This window comes from Argentina anserina, chromosome 6 (genome assembly GCF_933775445.1).
Source record: "Argentina anserina chromosome 6, drPotAnse1.1, whole genome shotgun sequence".
Lineage (NCBI taxonomy): Eukaryota > Viridiplantae > Streptophyta > Magnoliopsida > Rosales > Rosaceae > Argentina > Argentina anserina.
In genome coordinates, this window is record NC_065877.1 from 18,569,504 (window position 1) to 18,596,544 (window position 27,041).

The 27,041-nt window shown below is 38.1% G+C and overlaps 3 protein-coding genes across 3 annotated transcripts in view; all 3 read right to left on the reverse strand.

Annotated features, from left to right (window-relative positions):
* Positions 1-27,041, reverse strand: part of LOC126798699 (rhomboid-like protein 20) — a 271,709-nt gene that overhangs the window by 110,007 nt on the left and 134,661 nt on the right. The window lies entirely within an intron of this gene.
* LOC126796986 (uncharacterized) lies at positions 11,211-14,683 on the reverse strand. Its single transcript, XM_050523686.1, has 5 exons — positions 14,545-14,683; positions 14,383-14,444; positions 12,740-14,254; positions 12,103-12,214; positions 11,211-11,930 (listed from the first exon to the last, which is right to left on the reverse strand). The coding sequence occupies exons 1-5, from the start codon at positions 14,681-14,683 to the stop codon at positions 11,221-11,223; spliced, it is 2,538 nt and encodes an 845-aa protein (XP_050379643.1). The 3' UTR covers positions 11,211-11,220.
* LOC126798703 (uncharacterized) lies at positions 15,470-20,599 on the reverse strand. Its single transcript, XM_050525743.1, has 10 exons — positions 20,346-20,599; positions 19,435-19,530; positions 17,689-17,773; positions 17,050-17,171; positions 16,858-16,882; positions 16,687-16,770; positions 16,556-16,585; positions 16,362-16,467; positions 16,108-16,172; positions 15,470-15,714 (listed from the first exon to the last, which is right to left on the reverse strand). The coding sequence occupies exons 1-9, from the start codon at positions 20,433-20,435 to the stop codon at positions 16,109-16,111; spliced, it is 702 nt and encodes a 233-aa protein (XP_050381700.1). The 5' UTR covers positions 20,436-20,599; the 3' UTR covers positions 15,470-15,714; position 16,108.

Genomic DNA, 27,041 nt, shown 5'->3' on the forward strand with positions numbered 1-27,041 from the left:
ATCGTTGTTGAACATGTAGTTCCTCATGTTCATTCATAGTGCAATCTAGCAGAAGCTATGGTTTGGTTAAGGTACTAACCTACTGGTCTTTGCATGGGGATGTGTAATGATTTTGCATTTAGCCACACTTATTTGTTTAAGACCCACAACTAATCAAGCGTTTAGTGCGAACCACATGGTTCCTGGATATGGTCATAACGTTCTTTTTACTAACGCCCATTTGTTTAAGTTGTTTATGTGCCTCAATTTTAGTATCTTAGATGGGTATACATGAGACGATTAAGTATTTTGATTGGTTGTGAATCACCAACATTTTTCTGCAATTTCCAATCTACAATTGTGGATCTCTATCCTGCGATATTAGTAGACGGTCACTTTGATGAGACATATTTCCCGTCGTTAGGGAGAGATAAGGAATGCTCCAATTCCGGTTTTAACGCCTAGAATTGATGTGGTATGACACTATGTCTCATTAATATCCCGCACTACTCTAAGTGAGTAAAAAGTGCAACGCATTACAACTCCATAAAGTCAAAGATTCGATGCTCAATGACTTTACCAATATTGTGAAAGTGACGAGATTGCACATAAATATTGTGATGTGCCGGTAAGGTTGGAACTCTCATAATATGAGAGTATTTCATATGACCTGGTCCTAGCACCGTTGGCACCATCCCTGACAGTGGGAAGGAAGTCGGCGATGACACCATTGTACGTTGTGGTGTTGTCAGCACCCGTGGTATTGCACCACAAAACAAGGGTGGCAAACGCAAGGATGGACTAGTTAGGGTCATAGCTTCGGTCTTGGCTCCTACCTAGAAGAGGGGGAGACCATCAAATTCTTTGAATCAAAAACCAGAAAGAAGCGAAGTGTGAAGGCACAAATATTCCGCCCATCATCAAGAGATATTCTCTGAACATTTCTATCAACCAAGTTTTTGTGGGATGCTACATACTCTTTTTGTTGATGTTAGAGAACAAAAGAAATCTCTCAATTGAGTGTATAAGCACGTGTGTGTGTGTGTGTTGATGGATTGATCTCCTATGATTGATGATATATTCACTTATGCTCTTATTCCGTTGTAAAATATCAATAATGAGCAACTTGACCGAAGTGGTAAGAATCAACACATGCTGAACTAGACTTGTTATGTTAGTCTTTGTTCGTAAGTGTAATGAGAATGATAAAGTCATGCAATATTTACAGGATTTATGGTGCAAAGATTGTCTCATTATCCTAGTATTCCATTGACATCAATTTAGTTCTACATTTAGCGAATCAATACATTCCTCCCCACACCAATGCCGCCAGCAGCTCATACACACTAGCGTACACGTTAGTGTTGTTGTTGACACTAGTAGCGTAGAGGATACGTAGATTCCATCTCGGACCAAAATTAGTCTTTCACTGGTCTATCCCCCCCCCCATTCCATCTCAGTTATATTTTTTTATATTGTTATTATTCTCGTTTCATTATTCTGCAACATATATAAATTTTTAGTCAATATAATGATTGTTAAGGTATCAAAATAGATCAAATTAACGACAAATTAAAACGGTCGAATATGAACCATTCGAGATAAATCACATTTATGAATACCCTTACAAGATGGAAATTATGGACTGCTATTTTATAGACTCCATGCGGACTTTTAACTTACAACATTATATTAGATGGATGGTTCTCACTTTCAACAACAAAATAAAGTTGAGCACATACAATCAATCACCGGAGACTCCCCCAATTCATTCTATTCATCTCCATCTCCGTCGTCACCTCTTCCATGCCTTCCCAGCCTCATTCACTAGAACCTTCAATGTCACCATCTTCTCCGCCGTTCTCTCCAACAAAATCTTCTAAGGCCACCATCCCTTCTCTTCATCTCCGGTTCTTATTCTTCTTCTTTTCTTTAAATGGTGGGCGGGAGCAAACCGCAGTCAATTCCGGACACCAAATCCATGCCCAGAACCGACCCATGTTGTAAATATTGTAGTACTTTAATTAACACATATTTGGAGAGAAGTGAATTTTGCAGCAGATGTGGTAGCAAATCATGAACACTCGTTAAATATTGGCAGTTTGTATCGTGTTGTTCTTGATTCAGTCTCTCTACATGTTGTTTTTGATCTTGTTAATTCTAAAGTTTTTTTTCTACAGTTATTGCCACCCCACAGTCTATTTTGTTCACTCCACATTTTCTTTGCACCCCAATTTTATTTTATTTTCCTTTGGATTTATTTTGTTCACCCCATTTCAATACCTAAAATACCCATTTTCATTAATACTTTGTTTACCATGTATTTTTTTTAACTTTAAACTTACTTTGTTCACCTATTTGCCATTTTTTTAATTCAATATTTATTTTAATAATCACTACTAAGAAAAGATCATGAGCTATTGACTTCAGTTTTGGTGTCATATACCAGATGAATGAAGCCAACCCGACTGTGTTAAATTGAAACACTCATTCATTGTCGGTTAATCATTCAATAAAACTATAAACAAAATGATTTAAGACTCCAAACCAGACCTTAAAACAAAAACAAAAAGACATATAACACATCACATATATAAGTTAAACCTAACGTTAGACCTACTAATTAGACGTATTAGTGATACTGGTAGATGATATTATTATTATTATTATTATTATTATTATTATTATTATTATTAGAATGGTAGAATATGAATGAATCATGAATATAAGAGTTATAACCAAGGTTCAAAATATCGATATCGCTAGATATATCATTTTTTTAATTGAGATATCGAATATATAATGGATATTGAAAAAAAATATCATTCCCATTATGAATTTATTTATTTATTCTTAAATTACATACAAACATATACAATTATTAACTTTGTATAGTACGCAGAAAAAGACTCTAGGTGCTTGAAAAAACGCACATTGGTCAACAAAACTACAATACTCTACCAAAGACATATGAGCCATATAGTACGAATTGTAATGGTTAACATGATAAATATATATATCTCTCGAGCTACCTACAGTTTTTCCGAGAAGGGGATAGTAAGGATATATCAAACTTGAAAATTGATCATATATACTTTTCCAAATTGACCATAATCGTAAATAAGATAACCATATTGATAGTTTGACTTCATGTGATTTGTTTGACGTCACACTATACTCTGTGCTCTATCAATATATAATCAACACTTAAAGCAACTAAAGTAACATCAGATGGAATACTTTGATCATCAATGACTCATTTTGTCCTCCTTCCGCACCTATTCTGATGTTGCACACCATGACCATCTGCTCTAGATCCATGATCTTCATCTTGAGTAGTATGATCAAAATTACTTTTACAAGTAAACTGCTCAAATTTTCCATTTACATAAGATTGTCCATATTCAAATCTTGTATCTCCACGACCTTGTTGACTTCCACCACTACCATCACCATTACCACCACTAGAACCACCACTACCACCACCATCATCTCTAGAGTTCATACGTTGCCCCACATACTAGCATTATCAAAATTATTATCCGGGTCTCCAACTTTATCATATAATACCTTGTTTATATCAATTTCAAAATCAGTTGCCTTTTCTACGACGTGTGGAGAAGGGTTACCATTTTCATCATCGAGGTCAAGGAGAGCACTTGTCATTGATACGGCTTGACTTTTAAGAGTTAAGACTTGGAATCTTCACTCCTTATCCAAATTTCTTTTACGAAAAATTTAAAATTAACCGATGAGGGACTACTATTCTAGTTTTCTTTTTTATATCTCGATGCTCGATATGATTAGTTAATCAAAAAATCCTCTCTAAGAGTCTAAGACATCCTCAAGCTGAGATAAAAAAATTTAAATAAAATTTTTCGGATATTTCTCCAAAATATCGAAGATATATCGCAGAAACGAAAAACAGAAGATATTAAGATATATCTTTTTTTAAGAGAGATATCACAGGATATATCGGGGAGATTTTGAACCTTGGTTATAACGGCTAAAAGAAAATCTAATCTAATTTACTCTTTAGGTTTAAGTGCATCTCATACAAAATAATATAAAGAAAGAAATTGTAATTTTTAACAACTTAATGTCTTTTAGGGTAATTTTATATCAGAGTATTTTAGTACTTTAATAATTCAATAATTTATGGGCTAAATAGAGTAAACAAAGTAGACTGTGGGATGACAATAGCCGCACTTTTTTTTATTGAAATTAATTCTAAATTTTTGTAGGGATTTTAATTTGTAATTTATTTTCCTTCATAAAAAAAAGCTTTAAAATCATAAACTTTAAAGTTTAAGCCCTGACGTTTCAAATTAAGAGAACATTATACTGATTATAGAATTAGAGTCTGGTGTGGGTGCTATCGTTTGCAAAAACACTAAATATTTTTTTTTGGTATAATAAACATTATGTTCCGGGAGAATTACTATTCTACCCTTGTGTGTGTCTTAGCCTAATAGGTTTCCTGTTAGAAGATAGATTAACATCTCCGTAATAAATTACGACTCTGAATCCTATGGGATTATAGTTTTATAATGCCTATATATAGGCCCCCATATCATTCAATAATACACAATTATTTCATCCTGAAACACGTTATCACGCACTTTGCCCTAAAACCCTGAACTTTTAGAGCCCTAGAAATTTTTTTCTCTCTTCTCCTCCACCGACCACCGTGGTCTCCGGCCTCCGGCATCTCTTCGCCGGCGCAGCCCGTTCTCGCCGTCGCTGCAGCTCCCCTGCTGCTACCCCCGCAGCCCGGCACGCTGCCCCTACAACACCCCTGCACGCAGCTCTGCCCGCACCCCTGCACGCAGCTCCGCTGCCCCTGCAACACCCCTGCAGATCCCGCATATGCAGCCTTGCAGCCCCTGCACGCAATCTATGCAGCCCCGCAGGGTCTCTTCCGCATTCGCTCCGCAAAAACATATTTTTGCCCTGCAAGACCCCGTTTCAAAGCATTCAAAATTGCTCCTCCCGCATATCTACGCAAGAAAAGCGAACTGCACAAGCAAACTCTTCGCTCAAGAGAAGCTACTCCCGTCTTCTCTACCCTTTTGGGCCTATGGCCTGCCGAGCACAATAGCCCTTTGGGTTTCATACTATATTTTCTTGTCCTTTTTATTTTTCCTATTTCATTATTTAAATGTTCATTGGCACGTTTTTATTTCTAACGATATTTCACGTGCTCGTATAGGTAAAATCATTGCTCGTCGTACTATGGTGATGACATTCATGCCGAGATGGACAATACTTTTGTCATCTACATACGATTTTGATCGTATCCTCCCAAGATTTTTATGTCATCAGACGAAGATCGAAAAGAAATTCATCAAGCAACTTCATGCATGACAATCGATTTGCAGAGCAATTTAATTATATGTGGTCTATTTGGCAGACCAACAAGTATGTTTTTCTTAAAATTGCTGCTTTTGAACATATATATATATAAATTATCAGGCACTATTAGCCTTTTTCATGTCTTCTTTCCGGCATTTCTTATAACGCCGATGAGACCAAAGAGGGATATGATTCCCCTCTTGGTCGACGTTTTTTCGTGTGACAGTCATGGGGGAGTCACGTTATTATTTAATGGGAAAAAATCGATTTCATGTGGTTGTCTGAGTACACCGCTGTTTTGGGTGCGATCATGAGAATCGCCGATATGCATCGATTATTTTGTGACCATATACATCACAACCCTTCTAATTCCGGTTACATACTTGACTAGTTTCGATTATTCGAAACCTATACAACTCTCGTTTTCTCATGGATGTGTCGCCATTGCGACTGTTATTTGAATGTTTGAGTTTTCTTAAACTCATGTCTATAAACGATAATACCAAGGTCTACGTACTCATTTATTTGAGTTGAAATTCATTACTCTGAAGCAATACTATTTGCTGACAAAAGATCCCAAAAATAATGAATTCTATGGGACACACTTAAAATAATTTAATGAACGTCTATGACGTTGTATTATTAGAGTTGACCTTGATGCTTGCTCCACATCCGAAAAACACATGTCATTTTTGGCACCTGTATCTATTTCTTGAGGGAATTTTGGAGATGGAAACGTAACATTCTTCCATTCTCAAGTAAGCACATTTTTTTTAGCCTCAGGCTACGTCTCCGCCTGATCCGATATGCAAGATTTTGTTGCTACAGACTTTTGATTAGTCAATCTATTTTGACTATGTTTTCTGCTTACTATTTTTCAAGTATGGCGTTGGCATTGCCATGATTCTTGCTTTAGCTTAAGTCGTCTATTGGAATTGGAAGCTTGTTTGTGTTGTATTAATTATTGGCATATTCTATAAAATTTTATAAGATAGACTCGTGAGAATTTTATTTATCTTGGCTTAGCATGCATGGTCAACGTTTACAACTCACGTGGTTTTTAAATTGGCCGCTTTTGGGTTTCATGGGACCCAAATAGTACATTGTGAATTTGGACCTTAAAATTTGGAAAACGGACCTCGGAACGTCGAAATTGACGTTGTTTTTCCCGGTTATTGTTTCGGCGTTTCCGGAATGTTTTCCGGTGTATTCGCCGCCTTCCGGCCATTTTACGAGGTTTCCGGCACCGCCACATGGTTCCTGCCGGCGTCCCATGTCGGACCTGCAGTTCCGGCCTCCATACCGGCCAGTTTCGGCTGCCGCCGGCCAGTTTTCTGGCAATCGGTGCCGCCGGTTTCCGGTGAGTTTTTTCCGACAATTTTTTCGTTGTTTCTCGTCATTTTTCCGGCATATTTCCCACAGTTTTTACTGCTACGTTTTCCCAGTCTAAATTTCACCCGGTTTTGAGTTCTTTTGACATGGTTTTCCGGTTCATTTTCCGGTTTTCTCCAAGTCGTTTCATAGCTCAAACGATTTTATTATTATTGGTGACCACCCGCACCAAATGGATGGTTGTCCACCCTAATTGTTTGATATTCAACTGCTCCAATACCATATTTTTCCAACTTTTAAGTTGAAGAAGATAGTTCTATTGCCATGTGATACATTCGATGGGATTGTCATTTGTTTCAATTCCCCCTCTTACAATATCCTACGGCGTATTGTCAAGAGACGTTCACCGCGTCGTTGACTCTCTTTTATTTTGAGCATGTTCCGCCATGAAATCGAGTGTCTTGCTAATTGCGTAACCACCCACACTGTCCTACGGCGCAAGTAGTTGTTTTACGGATCTTGTGCGAAGATTGTATTTTATATCTTCGTGCCTTGCTAAGTTTTCAAAGGCCCTACATGCCAATGATGAATTTTCATCTTGATATTTGTGTTAAGAATGGAGAGGAATAAATCTGTCAGATTCCATTGACAGTAGCTTTTTCAAGCTTAGATAGTAGCTTTCTTAGCCTGTGGACATAACTTTGCTTGCCTGCAGCAGTAGCTTTATGTAACTCAAGATTCTTTGAATCATGGGTTCGGTTTTGCTGTCTCCTCGATTTTGACATGATCATTTTTTGATCATTTTGAACGAAATATGATGATTCGAGTTCTTTGAAATTCACAGGATCATCTATTTTTCATGTTCACAAAGCGATTGGAGGACCACCTCACCCGTGCTCCACACGATGAGGCCGTGCCTATCCGTGCCATGCCCGGTGAGGCCAAGCCAGCCCCTCCCGGCGGCTCCATGGCATTAAGGCCGTCGGTGGCGGCATCCCCTCCTTCACAGGAGCTTGTGATGCCTCCGGTCTTTTCTAATGCCTACATAAGAATCTCTGATGCCCATCGCTCATTTTGCAAAGCTTGTTCTTTTGTTAGATTTTAAGGAAGTCCTTATTTTCTAAGGCGCCAACCGAGAACATTCCATTCTTACAAAGTATTTAAGATGACATTAGTGGACCTTATCCAACCGAATGCAGACATTTTTCGGTATTTTTATGGTATAGGTTAAGAGCATCGACGCGTTGGTCACACGTCGCTTTACTTTCCACAAGAAACGCTGCATTTGCTATGTTTTTAGCTATGATCATCATACTAAGGGCTCACCACCCTTCCCATCCTCTCAAATCTATTTGATTGGATATTGTTGGAGAGTTCACCTTCACGACTTTGATGATTTCGCTTTGCATGTCTACTGGGATCGTCGTTGAACATATTATTCCTCATGTTCATTCACTGTACGATCTAGCAGAACTCGGACTTGGTTATGGGTACTCACCTGCCGATTTTGACATGGGGATATGTAATGATGTTGCCTGCAGCGACACTTATTCGTTTTAGACCTACAACTTGCCAAGCGTTTAGTGCGTACCAGATGGTTACTGGATACGATCCCAACGTTCTTTTCACTAACGCCTATTTGGTTAAAGTTGTTTATGTGCCTCTATTGTAGTTATCTCAATGGGTCTACTTGAAACGATTAAGTATTCTGGTTGGTTATGATTAATGAATCATCAACACTTGTCCGTTATTTCCAATCTACAACCGTTGATCCCTATCCTACGATATTAGCAGACGGTCACTTTGATGAGACATACTTCCTGTCGTTAGGGGGAGATATGGAATGCTCCTATTCCGGTTTTAACGCCATTAATTGACGTGGTGTAGCACTATGTCTCATTAAGATCCCGCGCTACTCAAAGTGAGCAAATGTGCAACGCATTATCGACCTCCAGAAAGTCAAAGATTTGATGCTCAATGACTTTACCGATATTGCGAAGTGACGAGATCGCACATAAATGCTGTGATGTGCCGGTAAGGTTGGAACTCTCAGAATATGAGAGAATTGCATATGACCTAGTCCTAGCACCGTTGGCACCATCCCTGACAGTGGGAAGGAAGCCGACGATGGCACCATCGTATGCTGTGGTGTTGTTGGTGCCCGTGGTATTGCACCACCAAACAAGGGCGGCAAACGTAGAGATGAACTAGTAAGGGTCATAGCTTCGGACTTGGCTCCTACCTAGATGAGGGGGAGACCATTATTCTCTAGAATCAAAACTAGAAAGAAGCGAGGTGCGTATGCACAAGTATTTCGCCCATCATCAAGAGATATTCTCTAAATATGTGTAGCAACAAAGTTTATGTGGGAAGCTACAGACTTCTTTTGATGATGTTAGAGAAGAATAGAATTCTCACAAATTGATCGTATACAGCGCGCACGCGTGTTTAATGGATTGATCTCCCATGATTGATGATGTATTCGCTTATGATCTTATTCCGTTGTAAAGTATCAATGATGAGCAACTTGACCGAAGTGGAAAGAATCAATACAGGCTGAACAAGACTTGTTATGTTGGTCGTTGTTCGTAAGTGTAATGATAAAGATGAAGTCATGCGATATATGCAAGACTTATGGCGCAAACATTGTCTCATTATCCTAGTATTGACTACGATGAGTTATATTCTCTCGTTATGGACATAATTGTTTTCCGCTACTTGATCAGTAGTAGTGTTCATGAAAACTGATTTGCAGCATATGATAGTGGTCATAGAATATTTGTAAAGGGATCTTGACGCATATATGAGAGTGCCCGAGGGACTTTAAATGCCTCCAGACCACGGAGAGCTTATGTAATCAGATTGCGACGTTCGAGAGAACGTAGTACAATCGATTGCAAGAACTCATACCCATATGTGTTCATATGAAAGCTGATTCTTGATTCTCTATTCCGTCTAAGTAAAGATGATGAAGAGATTCAATGAGTTATACATTCATATATGTAACTGTTGTTGGGACACTATTGCTTTCATTATGACGTGATTAACTCTGCGCCTATGCATTGTCGTTGGACTTGCATTGCTCCCTTGACATGGGTTTAGTTCTACACTTAGTGAACCAACACAAATCCTATCCACACCAACGCCGCCAGCAGCTCCAGCAACATCAACATGCGCCTTGGTGTAGTAGTCGGCACTGGTAGCGTAAAAGGATACGTACGGTTCCGCTTCGGACCAAAGTCAGCCATTCATTGGTTCATTCCCCCATTTTTTTTGCGAAAGACACATTGATTGTGACAAATCAGAATCTGTCTAGTTTCGTAGGTCAACTTCAACGAGACCTACAAGACAGATAGCTTGATGAAATATGGTGAAATTGGTACCGTTGGAAAGGTCTATGTGTCCACTTTCCAGGGAAACCAACCATTCGTTCATAACTATCATATTGAGTGAGTTATGACCATTTTAGCAAAGTAGGACAGTTCTGTCCCGAAATTTGCAAGTCAGTCCACTTCGACAGAGCATTGTGAACTGCTCCGATCGGATTTGGTTGTGAACCTTATGTCACTGGAAAGCCACAGGTGTCTACTTTTCAGAACATTTTACGGTTCGCTGATACCTATTTTGACGAAGAAGTTATGGCCATTTAAGTGAGTGAAGGTCATTCTACCCGAGAATCTGATTTTCATTGCAAACTCTTATTTTGAGTTGTTATGCAATCTTGTTTCCTTAGATCTAAGTTTGGCTATGTATAGCATGAATGATCTAAGGATGTGTGGCTAGATTAATGATTGAGCATTAGCTCAAGACTACATTTAAGAAGCATGTAATGAACGTTGTATACGTTGTTCTTTGTACTCCATGATTATGACACTAATCAGGGGGAGTTGTTTCGTAGACTTCAAGGGGAGTCTACCTCACATGATGCTATCAAATGTAGATGGTGCGTTGTGTTCTTTTTCCCTTCGATCAAGCTTTTGTTTTTATCCAAGATGTTTTTATTTTGCTTGACAAGGTTTTTACTAAGGCAACGATGTGTGCACCATGCAACCTAAGCATGCGACACAAGGGAGAGTGTTCCGGGAGAATTACTATTTTACCCTTGTGTGTGTCTTAGCCTAATAGGTTTCATGTTAGGAGATAGATTAACATCTCCGTAATAAATTAGGACTCCGAATCCTACGGGATTGTGGTTTTGTAATGCCTATATATAGGCTCCCATATCATTCAATAATACAAAATTATTTCATCCTGAAACACATTTTTTTTTTTGGTATAATAAACATTCTTGTTTTTTTTTTTGGTATAATAAATATTCTCTTCAAAATAGCTAATGAGTGTTATCATAGAGAGTATGTTGAAGAGGCTTTCGGTACCGGCGGTACGGTTAAGTGACCAGTCACTCTCTACCAATATGGCAACATTATTAGGCTAGTGTGATATGGTGATAGACCGCAAGACGTTTAGTTGTGCTGTAACCTCACCTTGTATTGGATTTCCATAATTTATGGCAAGATTACCCATGGTTTACAGGATTATAGAGAGTATGGTGCATCAAAACGAGTCAAGGCTGCACTCCCACAGGTCTACCGCAACCTCACTGACCAAACTTTGAAGAATGTCTCCGTCGATCTCAGATCCAGCCTCAAAAGCCTCAACATTAAACTCTGTCCATTTCCTCAAGGAATGACTCATCTCCCAGTCGGCAATCTCATCAGGTAACATTCCAGACAAGCGTGTCCATTTCTTAATCTCCTCTTCAACCTCTTGAATCATCATCTTCCGGCTCATGCTAAAAGGCAGTTCATTCCAAAATCTGAATCCTCCGTTACAGTACCAGACATACTTCGAGTCTATATGCTCCACAACACGGTCAAAATATAACTCACACAGTTGGCTTCCCGTTAAGATGTCCTCCAAACCACCAAAGACATTGACACTAGGATCCCTGCTTCTAGCAATAATTTCCACCAGAAAGGGACTCATGAAGAGCCCCTCCATTCCATCCATATCATTCATTGTTGCATCTCCAAATAATAGTTCAGCATTTAGGATAATTTCATATGCTTGAATCAGCTTCCTTCTTACTCTCTCGCCACCCACATTGATGCTATACAATATCCTAGATACACTGTTCAGAAGAGAAATTATCAACTCTCTACTGGTCTTCTTTTTGGCCCCAGAAGTGGCACAACTGATAAGATTAGCGGCATATCCTTGTGCATGCAAATGATCATCAGGGTAGTCCAGAGGGATAGGGCGCCCTGGATTAGCACATAATTGCAGACCAATTTTTGATGTTAGAAAATGACATCAAGAAAATTATGGCCAAGTGAATATAAGACTGTTTTTAAAAGACCACAACAAATCACATAGCAGATTTTTTAAAAGGTATTATCAAAATCACATTTTGTTTTGCAATTTGTAATGTACTACCTGAGCTGTCATCCAGACTACTAGAAGAGAATGAAGCTTCAAGAACAGATCCTGGACTCAGATGATTACCATCAAGAGATGCTCCAGCCGACTTATTTGCGTTCCATTTTGCCTGAGTACGAGAGTAAACAAGTCAGTAGAGAATCGTATGTGATTTTCGTTAGCATCATTTGATCACCTACATGAATTATCTCAAGTTTGTTACAGTAACAAAATCACATGTGCAAGTGAACCAAAAATTACTAGAATACTGATATGATGGGGGAGGAATTGGACATAAACGCACAGCACACACATATAGAAGAACTAATTTGCATGGTATGCTAAATTGCTAATAGAACACTGAAATCTTAAAATACTTGAGTAGAGACCCTAAGCAGATAAAGTCATACATGGAAAAAACAGACAACATAACAGCATTGTTCACCTTCACCAAAGAATTTAACAACTACATCAGATCAAGTGTCAACGTAAAACTGTAAAGCTAGAAACTTGTATGAATCTCCGCATCATAATTGTGTTTACGCTGCAGCTTTTCCTAAGCATGATATAAAAAGAACAATAAACAAGGAGTTTATCTGTCAAGCATCAACTAGAGTTCAAACTTGAATCAATATCTTCTCCAAAATAGACATACTGTAAAGATTTCCGGAGATTGACGCGAAATGCGACCATTGTGAATCATAGCTGTGGATCCCTTGGATGAAGCACCTATCGCCAAGTCATCATATTCAAGACAAGTTAGCTCCCTTTGTTCCAGAAAGACACCAACAGTATCTCCACTCAAAGACAATGGTTTCCGGAAATAGATCTTTCTATCATGGTCAATGGCCGTACCTTCCATTTCTGCCGATATTCCAGCCTTGCTCTTTATTGGGGAACTAAACGTGAATGAGATGACATCAGTGCCTGTATTTCCAGAAGCTCTATTACCATCTTGTTTATCAGCTAATTCACAATTACCAAAAGTCTGGCTCATCAAGTCAGTACAGGTACCATTTCCTAATCCAGTTCCTGCTGGTGCAGCAAACTGAGCATTCCTTTGTAATGTGGTAGTTGGAGTAACAATACCTCTATTTGTAATTTGTCCACTGACATGGGTCATCCTCCTCTTTTGTGTTAAGGTTCTTAACTGATATGAGCACTCATCTTTCCCAATATTTGCTTTCGAATATTTCCTTCTGGTACATACCAGAGGGTGATTGCTCACACTTCGGTTCAAGGAAACAAAGTTTTTGTTCCCTCTATCAGCATTTGCAGGCGATGAGCCCCTTCTGCTATCAAGATTATGCCATTTATATCTGGGCGGAATTCTTTCTTTGCCTAGTGACATTGGGTGCTGCATTTGATATCTGTGAGGCTTGCATGACAATTGGCATGAAGCTTGACCTTCAGGAGACAGAGACTTACTTCCCCTAACAGGTTGACCAAATGTTTCAGTGCACTTTTGACCAGAAACTGATAAAGGTTGCTCCCTTGTTCTCTGAAAACTTAAATCCTTAGCTTGCCCAGAGGAGGATATGGACGGACTACTCTGTTCTGTTACCAGTGAAGAGTAATTAGTAATGTTTGAAGCAAAGGATGGTAACACATGTTGTTGTTCCGGAACATGTCGCAAATTACCATAATCTTTGCAACATGTCTGCCCCATCAGAGAGTTGCTCTTCTTCTCAGATATGGCTGGTGCTCGAGGATAACGAGAAGAGCTGGGGAGAGCACATTTGGCTCTATTCGTAGAGTGCAGCCCCGAATCCAAAATTATAGTGGCAGTCTTACCAATCAACCGCGAGGTTCTTGAGGCAGTCTTACTCTTACCAGAGGAGATGTGTGAACTCTTGACTGGAGAAGCAAGCTTGTGATGCTTTCTTGACCTGGGTAAAACACTCTCAGCTCCGAACCTAGTCATTGCTGTTTTATCATAGAGTCGACTAATTCTCTGAAGCTTTTGAGGCCTTGATTCAGACATTTCTTCTCCTGTTTCCAGTAGCTTTGTTCCATCAGAAACACATTGCTTCTCATGGGCCGAAGGCATGTACTCGAGACCCATTAGCCTAGCAACCAAACCCGGAGCTCGAAGCTCACGCTTCTGATCAAACTCACATGGAAACTTAATAGTTTTCTTCAAGTTCTTCCCACTATTTTCATCAGCAATCTATACGAAAAGAAAGGGAAGCAGAGTTAAGAAGCCCGGGAGTAAATGAAAATCATGAGGTGAAATGAAAAAGATAAAAGCACAAGGATGATGCATATATGTGTGTGTGTGTGTGTGTGTGTGTGTACCAAATGAAGCTTAGAAGAAATGGGCATCTTGTTGTCGTTGGCCGGCAGTTGTTTCGCGGGAGCTGATGATACAAATTCAGTTCAGTTCAGTTTAGTTCAGTGTAGCTGTCAGATGGAACAAGAAATGAACGAGTTGGGGTGATGAAAGAAAAAAAGACTCACACGAAGGAAGCAGTACTTTCTGGGTGAAGAGCTTTCTCTTGGCAAATCTGCGTTTCCAATCCAAAAGCTGAAAGAAAATACCAGCACAACCACCAGGCCTGTGCGTCGGCTTCTCCGGAATGACCAAGGACGACGCCATTTTCCCTGTATCATCCATTTCTCTCTGTCAACTCTCCAATCTCAAATCATTCGACTTGAAATGAGAAATGAGAAATGCAGAGAGAGAGAGAGAGAGGACTGAGAGGTACTGGAATCTGAGAACGCAGGGATACGTCGACACGGCTTTGGTTGCGAACCCCAAGGCAGCTAGAGGAGAGGTCTGGTTGCCTTGCCGGTTTGGGTAAACTGACAACGGCACTTTTTTCTGGAGAGAATCAAAGAAGCGGGCACGCGCTGTAACTTTTTAACCAGTTGTTGTTGAGATTCTCTCAACCTCGAGGTTAAATTAGTCATTTACATTTTGGTTGCCAAAGGAGACAAAGCTGAGGTGCCGTCGTGTCTACGTCGATTCTGCAACTAGCAGCTGGTTGCTATTTCTCGCTGTGGCTCTATCTGGGGAAAATAATCATAACACTAACTATTCTTAGCTTTTTTCCCAGAGTGACCGTTTGATCTTAGGTCATGAAACCATTACAATGAAGGAATTTCGGAGCCCGCAAAAACTTCAAACTCTGAGAAGATTAACCATGGCAGAACGAAATAAAAGGCATTAACATTATAACCAAACCGACCGCAATGACGATAAATCCTTGTCGCCTAAAATAGCAACGAACCATACATGTTTGTCGTCTCACCTTACATTTGTGAAAGTTAAGGGTGACTGGGTGAGGCAAAATGACTGATACTATTTCCATTATTCCCCTTCTATCTTTTTACATTTTGTTGGTAGGTTACAATTCACAGATATACAACATGACCCCAAGACTCACAAAGCACATCAAGTTTGGGCTTCATTTCAACTTGTTTAATCGATCACCTATACAGCATTTTTTTTGTGAGTTGTGCACCACTACATATTGTACAGTAAACCAGATGAGAGTAGAAATAATGAAGGATGGGTATATCGTTCCCAAAACAAATCACATCAATTTAAATATATATTGATATATACACAACGAACTAATTTGCGAGAACGGAACACACAAGATTATGATCCCACATCCCTTGAACCTGTGAAATATTAGGACGGCATAAGAGTATTACTAAGGATCTAACATTTTCTTAGTTCTAAACGAAATGTAATTGTAACAGATAACATTTCCCTTCCATAGTTTATGTTAGTAAACCCAAATACTTTGGTACCAAATTAAAGAAAATGAGGATAGTGGTGCCTAGTAAAAGATAAAGAAGATCTGTGTACCAAATAAAAGAATAAAAAAAAATCAACCTGATTGTTGTGCAATTCAGAACTGTGGTAGAAAAATAGGTTTTCTCTAAGAAATTTTCTATACCATAACTGAGCCGATATAAGTTAATGGGTACCGTTAGATGAAATCTGTATTGATCAACATAAGCAGATTGACGTATAGAAGTAAAAGCAATTGAATGAAGGAGAACTCGTACCTCAGGACAAGATGACGAGTCCAAGGTATACGGATACACAAAGAAATATGAAAGATATCAATCCCCTGCAGGGTAGAGAACATATGAAATATCAGTGGAAACTTATGGCTGAGAATTTGCATAAGAGCGTGACAATTTATACTGAGATTTATTGTTAAGCAAATAATTTATTCTTCTGCATCCATCTCTAAGCAAATACTAATCTTATATTTCGATTAGGTTATTGTACTATCTACAGATGCTGCAGGGCTCACCATATGACTCCCCATCCAACCCCATTGCAGGGACAGGGGCAAACTTCTGCAAACTTTTCCGCATCACTGGAGTTGACTCTTCTAGATATTAAGTCATCATAAATATCTGCGATTACAACAGTATAATGATGTAAATCTGTAATCAGCAGTTGAGATAGATCGTTTAAATAATCAGAAGGTTTTATCGAAAATACCGTAAACTGAAAACAAACTGTTCATCACACCTGCAATTTGAAATCAAAACCATTCACCTTTTTCTAAATACAATGAAAATGATGCAGTATTAATAAACTGTCAGTAAAGGTACCAGAAGGTAAAAGTATACCAATAAAGAGAATGACATAGCGAAGAATATGGATTTTCGTGAGTTCTTGCAGAACCCATACTACAGCAAGGAATATGATAAATCCTGAAAGACTCAATTACAATTATTAGTAATGTCAGCATGGAGATATATAGAACATGTGCCCTGTTCCACAAGGGTTATAGTACTCACCAATACAAAGTCCTCGAAGTGTCCACTGTAAAAAAACAGTAAAACTTAGAAAGAATGATAATTAAGCCTCTGATGCACTATTAAGAAGTATGAGACTGAACAAAAATATAATGTCTACATGGTCATAAATGATAGCAGCAATGTCCTTTCTGTATCAATGTTAATAGCAATATCTTTATGCTTGAATCTTACATTTTTTGCCACAAAAAGCACAACAAGCAGGGCAACACCGAAACAACCAGCGGCAATTCTAGCAGTGAGGAGATTTGTTGACGCAAGTATCAATGTCATTCCCCAAAATGATGAACCTAGATCTGGATGTAGATAAGAATACATATGCTAAGAATACCATTAAAACCTTAATTGGTGATGATTTAGAAGAAAGACTTATAAAATCTAAAAGTCTTTAGTCGACATAAAAGCTAATTTGTAAATAGGATGATGACAAATTGCCAACTCTAAAGCTTTCCTGGTTTTCATACAACACCAGGGATGCATAAAATACATAATGATAGGCACATTCTAGATGGTCATTAGAGGTTCATATGCAATCTAGAGTATCAACATGACCGACCAGAACAATTCTTCAAGAATCACATCTCAGTGAGATTTTCAATTTGTATATATGTTATGGAGTATCACAATGTAAGGAACAAACCCAGTAAGGACGTTCCATGTAGGGTGATAAGATGGGACTTATACCGGAGATAAAATCCAGTAAGAAACTCATTGTCCTTAAAACTTCCAGAATTGCATTTCAAATCTATTGTACCGTCAATTCATATGGTTTTGTTATAAGTAAATGCAAGTGTGAGGACAAGGGTATATTACATCCTGCAGGCAAGATGAGCCAATATATACCACCACGTGTTTGTGTAACCCCACCCTCATTTGCGTGAACCTGGATACCCTCAACCTGCAAATTAATTCAAATGAGGAAATCCATGATTGATGAGGAAGAAAATTAAGAAAATTTACTGGTTTGAGATTCTTATTCAAATTCAAGGAATCAATTTCGGGGACAATTCAAAGTCTATATGGTATGACTAAGATTTTTATGGGATTTAATTATGAATAAGCCATAAACCCTGAGTTGACATTCCAGCCAACTCTCTAATTCATTTGGGGAATTATTCGTATGGTAACCAAGCTCTAAGAAAGATTAAACTTGTATCCATAGATGAGCTCAAAGAGGTTCAATACATGGATGTACCTCAAGAGAAGAAAAAAAAATGGCATCATCATATGAAACTGTGAATATAATGCTAAAAACATCTCTTCTCCTTCACAATACTACTGAGTCTCCCAACTATTGTATTCCTTCATTAACCCAAAACCATCAGCAACACAAATAGAGAGACAATTGGACAGCAGATAACCTTATTTAACACAGATGCTATTAAACACATTTAGATCTCAGATTTATTGAAATTTGGCTTGAAGGAAATCGATACAGTAGCTACAGCTACTTTGAAACAAAGTGTCCTCTTAGATGTCGAACTCTAATCTCACTCACAGAACTATAAATGAATACCTTTTGGTCCATAGAGAAGTATTTGGTACATAAACAAATTAACTTATAGTCAATCCAATAGGTGAAGTCAAGTTCCAAACAAGGAGGTATTTGGCTAAATTGTTGGGTTTGAGTGTATGGTCTTACTATTTTATCACTCTATGAGTCTTCTGAACTTTAGTGAGTCATTTAGTATATTTAAGAGTCGCTCTAGGAGATGATTGGAAAGCTAATGCACAGACTCTTGAAAACGATCAAATCTAGAGTGGATGGATGTTTATTATCACTGAAAAGCTTTTATCATTTTGCAAGCACCGAAATTTGGAGTAGAAGGAACTTTAGTATCCGAAAAGTTTTTTCTTTTTATTTTCTAAAATAACTGTACTTTTTACAAATCTTAAGATCTTACTCTAAAAACAACTAAAGTATTTAGGGTCCAAGCATCAGTAAATTAGTGTCCTTATTTCTGAGGGCAATTTTTGATCAATATTGAAAATTTGGAATTTATAATCATTTTTTGTAATGAATTGTTGCACATATTTGAGTTAGTCATCCACGGGCCAGTTTTTCAATCCAGGGACACAAGAACTGGTACATTAAAACACAAAATAATCTCCTGAAGAATATAGAGGCTTAAAAGAAGCGGAGCATTATATATATCCTCATGGAAATTGTACATTCCATTTATCACACAAGACTATTCATACATTGAAACAATGTTAACCTCCAAGTTAGTAAGGAAAAGAAAACAGACAATATGTAGAAGATTCTCAAAACATAAAGAAACAAAACAGGGTCGTTTGATTTTAATCAGACGAATAATCAACACAAGCAAATTACATGAATTGACTAGGATTATGAAAGTATTTCATGATCTGGGTTCCGGAAAAAGTCCTAAGATGGACACAATCCTTAATTTGTGTAGTTGTGCTATCAGTTGCAGCAAAATGTCAACTGGTGTCTTGTAAAGTAAAATAAGTAGGAGTATAAAAGTCATAGTTTCGATTATCATGAATTAAGCTCCAAAGGGAATACAAAAAATGGAAAGAGATGTTTCTTGTTACCTTGCCACATGTGAGTATACAAGCAATCGCATGGCTTGCTTCGTGCAGGAAAACTGTAATGAGCTTAAAAGGCGTGAGTAGTACTGTCCTCCATAGCTTTAACAATCATAACAAACGTTTAGAAAATGGACCTAGTAAATGGTAGACCACTAATGGATAAGTAATAAAAATACAACAACGATATAGAAAGGAGATTCTAATATATGGTCTGGCAGATTCTCTAAATGCAAACTCAAGCCCACTAACTTCTCCAAATTAAGTATCATTAACAAATTCAATAAACCTTTTGTAATTATGCTATTTAGTTGAGTTCAAAGCAACGTAAATAAAAAACACTACATCATTTCCTAATACTCAAAATGTGTTGTCGATATAAATTGCACAGAACTATAAGGATCTTGGCTGGTCTGTTTCCATCTTGGCCTCCCTTTCCGATAATATTCCTAGAATCAAATTATAACTTGATCCACAAAAATGATTTAAGGAAAGATAACTCCAATTCCAAGTATTTTGGAATGGCATAACATGAAAAATAAAAGAAGTAAACAAAGAGCAGACGTTAAAAGAACTTCTCAAAGAACATGGTATGGCCGGTAAGAAGCAAAGAAGCTATCAGTCGTATCAGACCCCCTGCCTAATCTAAACACAGAGCTTCACTGCTCACAAGCTAATTGTCCATCAGCAATCAACCATGAAGAAAACATCATTGAGAGATAAAACCTATGCATTCAAACTCGGTTGGCTCAAAAGACCACTTCATAATTACAAGAACATTTAAGTCAACTCAATCAACCCCACGTCAAAACCATACAAGAAAATGAAAACCACTTAAAATTTGATCATGTCTTTTGCTTATTAGTGAAACATTCAAAGTGGAACAGAAATCAACGAGAAAGTAGAAAGAAACATACCGCAAGGATCACAAGGGTGAAGACTCCAATAGTCGCTAAGAACATGACCTGGTCATGCTTGCAACAACTCTTGAGCGCCCAATTCGGCATTGTCTGTGAATCTATGATACGACTGCAAACTATGCTAAACACATTCAAAGATTCAAATAAGAGTTGGATCGGAGTTGGGTATGTTTGAGCGATAACTATGAACTATCAGAGAATTGCAAAAGAGACAGAAAAGTGGTTGGTCTTTCCCTCTGCGCACAACGTAAACGGAAAGACATATTCGTCCATTCCCAATAGGTCTTTTTTTTTTATTTTTTTGTTTGGTGATGTGATAAAATAGTCAATTTTAAAGCAACCTAATGTTTTTTTTTTCAAAAGAGAATTTCATTAATTAATAAAAATAAAATTAATACAATGATTTTTGGAGGGAATGAGTTGCTCACACTGAATTTCATATTGAAAGTCACCAACACTGTTAGGGTTACAAAAACCCTGATTCGATCTAACTATAAAAACCAACTAACAAGCTAGGGCATCTGTACAAGATCAAAGGTTAAAGATATCATCTTCCAAACTTGCAAGATACCGACTACAAGCCTAGCGACACTGACCTGACACTGCAAAGTTCAGCACAATATCTTGACAACCAATGTAGAGTGAGTACAACCTTGCTATCTCTCCTCCAACCTAGTGTTTCAAATATTCTTATATGTCAAAGTAGTCGAAAATTAAGATATTGATCTATTTATAAAATATCTCTCTATTTTTAAGTAAAACACGTCAATTTATAAAATATCGGGTGATTATATGTATTATGGCATTAGATCTATTATTTGACTAGTCATGGAATATGTGAACCTCTTGATTGTGATATGCCGAAGTAAGGATGTGACACACAGATGTATAGTGCAAGAAGTTCATTAGTTGTCCTATATAGATCACTAAATTGGAGAATAACCAATAAGAATAGATTATGCGATATGATGAATTGTGATGATTGATGCATATACGATATACTATTTTATAGCGTTTGTGAAATAACATGTCTTTACTAGCATATTACATTACTCACTGAGCGCGTGGTTTTGCACACCTACTCATTTATACATTTGTTGAGTCTAGAAGGAATTTGACGAGCCTAGAGTAAAGAGCCTAAAAAAAAGTTTTAAATTTTATTTTAAATCGCGCGTCGAGACCGGCATCTGGTAGTGGTAAGAACCGCCCGACCCCGAGACTGAGGCGTGACAAATCAATTAGCCCCAAATGATGAGGAAAAAATTTGGGTCGTACGCGTTGTCATGTTTCCGTTCTTTGACGATGCGTCTTTTTCTCAAAAAGGCACCATAATGGTAGATTTTTGCGTACAATTTGGTGGTGGGATTATGCAGTTTCGGCGGAGGATCTGGGTTGGTATCCAGGTCTTTAGATCAGTTTGTGAGATGATGATGGTCATGCTGAGGTGGGGTGGCCGGCCACCGGACCCTAGGGTGACGGCAACATATGTGGTGGAGGGGTGCCTAGGATTTGGGTGCCAAGAGGAAGTGTGGTCGGGTTTGGGCTGTGTGGGCCTAGACTATTGAGGAAGTATTATAGGGTAATTACCACCTCTAACCTTACGGGTAAGGTAGTAGTTTTCGTCCATATCTTTTTTCTCATAAGTCTAGTACGTGCTAGAGTAGTTTTTTTAAGTGTTAAGATACTAAATATTTCACATGTGCCACAATTGTATGTTTATAACAAGTGAATGAAGTGATAAATAAAGGATGTAAAATAATCTTAGATGATGAAGTTGTTTTAGTTGTATTGGTACCCTAGTTGTATTAGGGTTGCTCTACTGTGAGCGAACCGATTGTTTTTTTATTTGACTATTGATTTAATGAAATTGTTTTTTATTTAAGGGTAAAATATTGTTTAGTACTAAATTAAATATTAAATTAGAACAAAGTTAAGGAAGAAAATCTTTAAAATAATAATTTATTAATATTTTTCTCGTTTGAAAATCATTTATGTTTCTATTTGTTAAAGGACTTCTTATAAAAAAAGTTTATTTTGACATATGAAATGAGAAAAAAGTTAAAAAATATTCCAAAATTAGGAAAAAGTTATGATTCTAAAACCCTTAAAGCGTTACCCTTAAAGTTTAACAAATTACACTCAATTCTCTCTCTCTCTCTCTCTCTCTCTCTCTCTCTCTCTCTCTCTCTTCTCCTGGGTTGACCCCGACCTCTACCACACCACAAAATCCGACGACTCTGGCTCCACCGCCTCGCCGCTGAGCATCTCCACAAGATTCCAGCTCCACCCCATCTGATTCTAGCTCCACCGTATCGCTTCTTGATCTCCTTGAAGTAGATCTACAAGATCTTCATTCCGGTCTCAACCTTGACCACCGTGGCCACTTGGCGGCGGCGATGACGTTTTCCTTGATGACGCGTGCCTGGGAGTCGGCCTCGTCGACAGACAAGGTGTCATAACTTCAAGATAGAGGAGAGGAAATGGTGAGGGTGGATGCTTGATGACGGCTTTGTGGATGCGCTCGGTCGGCGGCCAAAGGCTGCAGTTAACGGCGTCGGAGGTCGGCTTCAGATTCTATAACCTATGTTTAGGTGGGTCATGAAATTTGACCTCCACAGTGCTCTCGGCATCGGACATTTCTGGAGCTTCAAAGTTATCAGAAGGAAAATGGAATTAAAATGATGACGAGATGGGTGCCCATAGTAATTTTATGGGTGCCCAATTAAAAATTATGTATCTTTTTTTTCCTTTCATGGTCACACTACCTATCACATTATCTGTCACAATGCCCGTCACACCACTTGTCACACTACCTGTCACACTAACTTTCTGTTGTGACAGATAGTGTGATAGCTAGTGTGATACCAAGTGTGATGGGCAGTATGACAAGTATTGTGATATGTAGTGTGGTTGAGCGTGTGACATCACATTAATTTCGATATTTGGATCGTATGAGTTTATTAGAGAAGTTCAAGATCATATAACAATAAACAAAGGTTCATTATTTCTAGTCATTATTTTTTTTCTTTCTTCTTCTTCTTCTTCATCTTGTCACATAAAACAATGTGACAACAGCTGTGATAGATAGTGTGACATCAGTTGTGATATGTATTGTGATAGCAGATGTGACAATGGGTGTGTCAACAACTATGATAGGTAGTGTGACAGCGACTGTGATAGGTTGTGTGACAATAGGTGTGACAGTGAGTGTGACAATATGTGTGACAACAGCTGTGATAGGTAGTGTGACAACGGGTGTGATAAGTAGTGTGGCGGCAGGTGTGATAATGGGTGTGACAGTAGCTGTGACAATGGTTGTGATAGGTAGTGTGACAGCGGTTGTGACATGCCGAGAGGAAATGTCTAAATATGCGAAATTATGTTAAAATTCAAAGATTGGTATGAGTATGGTCAAATGAAGATAATAACTAGAACTAAGGAGTCTTGAGCTCCGATTTCGCCGGAATAGCTTGGATCACCACCATGGACGGTGGCAACCCCTTGTGAGGGCTGTTGCGCCTTGTACGGTGGTCGGTTCGGAGTGGTATGGTATCAAATGAAAGAGGTGAGAGAGATCTTTCCAACGGTACTAACCACGCTCAAATCCATTGCCGGACGACAAAGTTATGACCAAAATTAGAAGAGTAAGGAAAAAGAAAAAAAAAGTGAGAAATGACAAAATAATCCGGAAAATATTAAAAATAACTTTTTTTTCTAATTTTGTTCAAATCTTGTTAACTATTTTTTAATTTCTAATCAACTGAGAAATTGTACTATTTTATAATTTGCTAAATCTTTTATTGTTATATTCGCCATATTGCCCTCAGGGATAATCAAACTTGATACTAAGATATATTGGTGTTTTAGTAATTCTAAAGTTTACTTCGACGCGTAAAACTGACGCGTCAAATGTAGGCGTGAGATAGACTCATAGTCCCCTTCCGATAAATATGATCTCGAGTCCAAACTCTACTCTCGCTTGAGTCTCACAATTGTCACTCACTCCCCGTTGCTCTCTACTTCTCGCTCTCAATTTTGATTCGCTTTCGATTTGATATTGATTTTTATGTTGAAGGTTTCATTTATAGGGTTGCATTGGCATTTCAATCTCGTTGTTCAATGTCCGGTGGCATTAAGGTAGTCTCGGTCCAAGAGGAGGAGGAATAAAGAAGCCGAAGAAGATGGAGATGGCCAGGGTTGATAGTATATTGCATTTTCGAGGTGCCCTCCGTCTTCTTCAAACTCCTGTATCCACAAGCAAAAAGAATCATAATAACAAGAATCTAGGGTTGAAAGAAAAAGAGAAGAAGAAGAGAAGGCAAGGGTTGAAAGAGAAAGAAAGAGGCTCGTGTTGCAATTGAATACATGGAGAGGACCACTTTTTTTTACTAGGGTTGCCATATCCTAGAGCTTAAACGGATATCGGGATACGATAGTCCCTTTGATTGGGGTTCCCACTTCCGAGCACCATGGAGAGACTTGGATTGTTATTTAAGGTTGAGGCCGATGTTTTGGAGAGACTGGATGAATTAGAGGAAGGTGAGATTCTGTGACGCTTTTGATTTCATTTTGTTTTTATTTTATTTTTTGGTTTAGGGAATTTATTTTCCTTCTATATGATTTTCAGGAAACTCACCTAGTGAGATATTGGTTTCGGTTGTTTCTGTAATCTCTGATGTCTCATTGACTGACTGGGATGCATGTTGTTTCTTTCTCATGCTTTTCTTCCAAGCTTGGAAGACTTGGCTTGTCTTTCTGTTTCCAGTCCGGAGGACTGCAAATTAGAGTCCGTGGTGGTATTAACATTGCATTTCTACATGAAACATGATGGATTCCAAGCCACAACTACTGGAGATATGAGTGCACTTTACTATGTAATTAAGGCAATCTGTTTCTTTGGTCTGGATCATATACCTTGTGTGCTAGTGTATAGAAATTCAGAGAAAGAAGATTAAGTCTTTGATGGAATTGTGTGCTAGTGTTAAGTTTGTTTTTGATGTCACAATTGCTCATGTAGTCAATTTGGTGGTTTTGATCATTGATATGTGTTGGTGTTTTTTGAATTTGTTTCTAGGTTTCATTTGTTTTTAGACTTTTAATTCACATTGAATTGTGGCTTGCACTAGTGAGATTTGAGAGTTATGACAGTGCCAAGAAGGTCCTTAACAAGGCTCGATAAAAGTTTTCGAAGGAGCTTGCCAATTGGATTACTGCGTTCAAGTTGAAAGCAGCTAATGGAAATACATCAATAGTTGGGAACAACTCTCGGTCTCTCACCAACCAACTGAACCTATCTTGACCAAGGCAGTTATTGCCCTTGGCAAGGAACAAAATGTTGCTGAAATAATACATTAGGTCTGGCTTGTCGTTTACAGGTAGGTTTTAGTTGCTTTATGAGTTTGTAGTAAGGACAAACACTACCAGAAAATAGCACTTAGACGATAACAACAAACTTCGTTCGTCACCTAAAAAATTATAAGACGACGAAAACAAAATCGTCAGTTTAGTGAATAAATTCGTCATCTAGGTGAAACTTAGATGGCAAAATTCAGTTTTTTCGTCTTAGCTGTACATTTTAAATGACGAAATATGATCTCGTCATCTAAGATGGTGACCTAGTCCGCAAACAACTATATTTTCGTCTTAGCACAGAACTTAGATGACGTATTTTGATCTTTTCGTCTAAGAAATTGTAAGGTGACGAACACATTGATTTAGATGACAAAATTTTTCATCGTCTAAGTAAAAGTTTGACTTTCTAATCTGGATCTATTTCCAGATCAATAGAAACAGAAAAAAAACATTAAAAAAAACTGCTGCTATGAACAATTGTTGCCTGGAAGGATTGATAGCAGAGTCATACAATATTTCTCCACCTTTGTACAAACTCGAGACTCTCATTCTATGCTGGTTAGCTTCTCTAGAATCAATAGTTACGAATTTGGTTTATTTTGGGTTCTGGGATTCAAGATCTGAGGCATTTGAGATTCGCGATTTAGATTGGAATGTTCATCTTTGTAGACTGATGCTAGCTGCCAAGATTTCGACTAGGGTTTACCATTTGGGGCTTTTGGGTTAGGGATTCGGGGTTTTCTAACTCGATATTGTGGTTTACGATTTGGGGGGTTCTTCTTATTGGGTTATAGACTTGTTATGTAAAATTTATCCTGAATGTTATGCTTATTGATTTTTCTAGCACTCTTATGTTTTGCTAAATGATTTATTTTCCTCCTTTTGTTTTGATTTCTCTTGGAATTTTTTTTGCGGTGACTTGGGTTTTGAGTATGTATTGGCGAAAGCCGAGGAGATTAAGATGACGGCTGATTGGGAAGTTGAGGTGGACTAGTTTGTTACAAAAACTAGAGCAAATCAAATGAAGAGTGGAAGGGAAAGACAGTTGTGTATTCGGATTTGAATCACATTGTTGTGAGAATCTCGCCCAAGTATACAGCTGATTCTATTCTCACATTGACAGTATCTTCTCAACGTAAGTTTTATTTTGTTTTGTTTTGTCCAGTCTCCAAGTATGTATCTTTTTTTCGGTGTTGTTGTTGAAGTGATGATCTTTGTTTCAAGCATAAGTACCTGTATTGGAAATTGAAGTTTTAGTGAAGTACAATTAAGTATATGTCTTAGTCTATCACTAGCTGAATATGATGGGGTGATCTTTAGTTAACATGTTTCAGAGGAGGT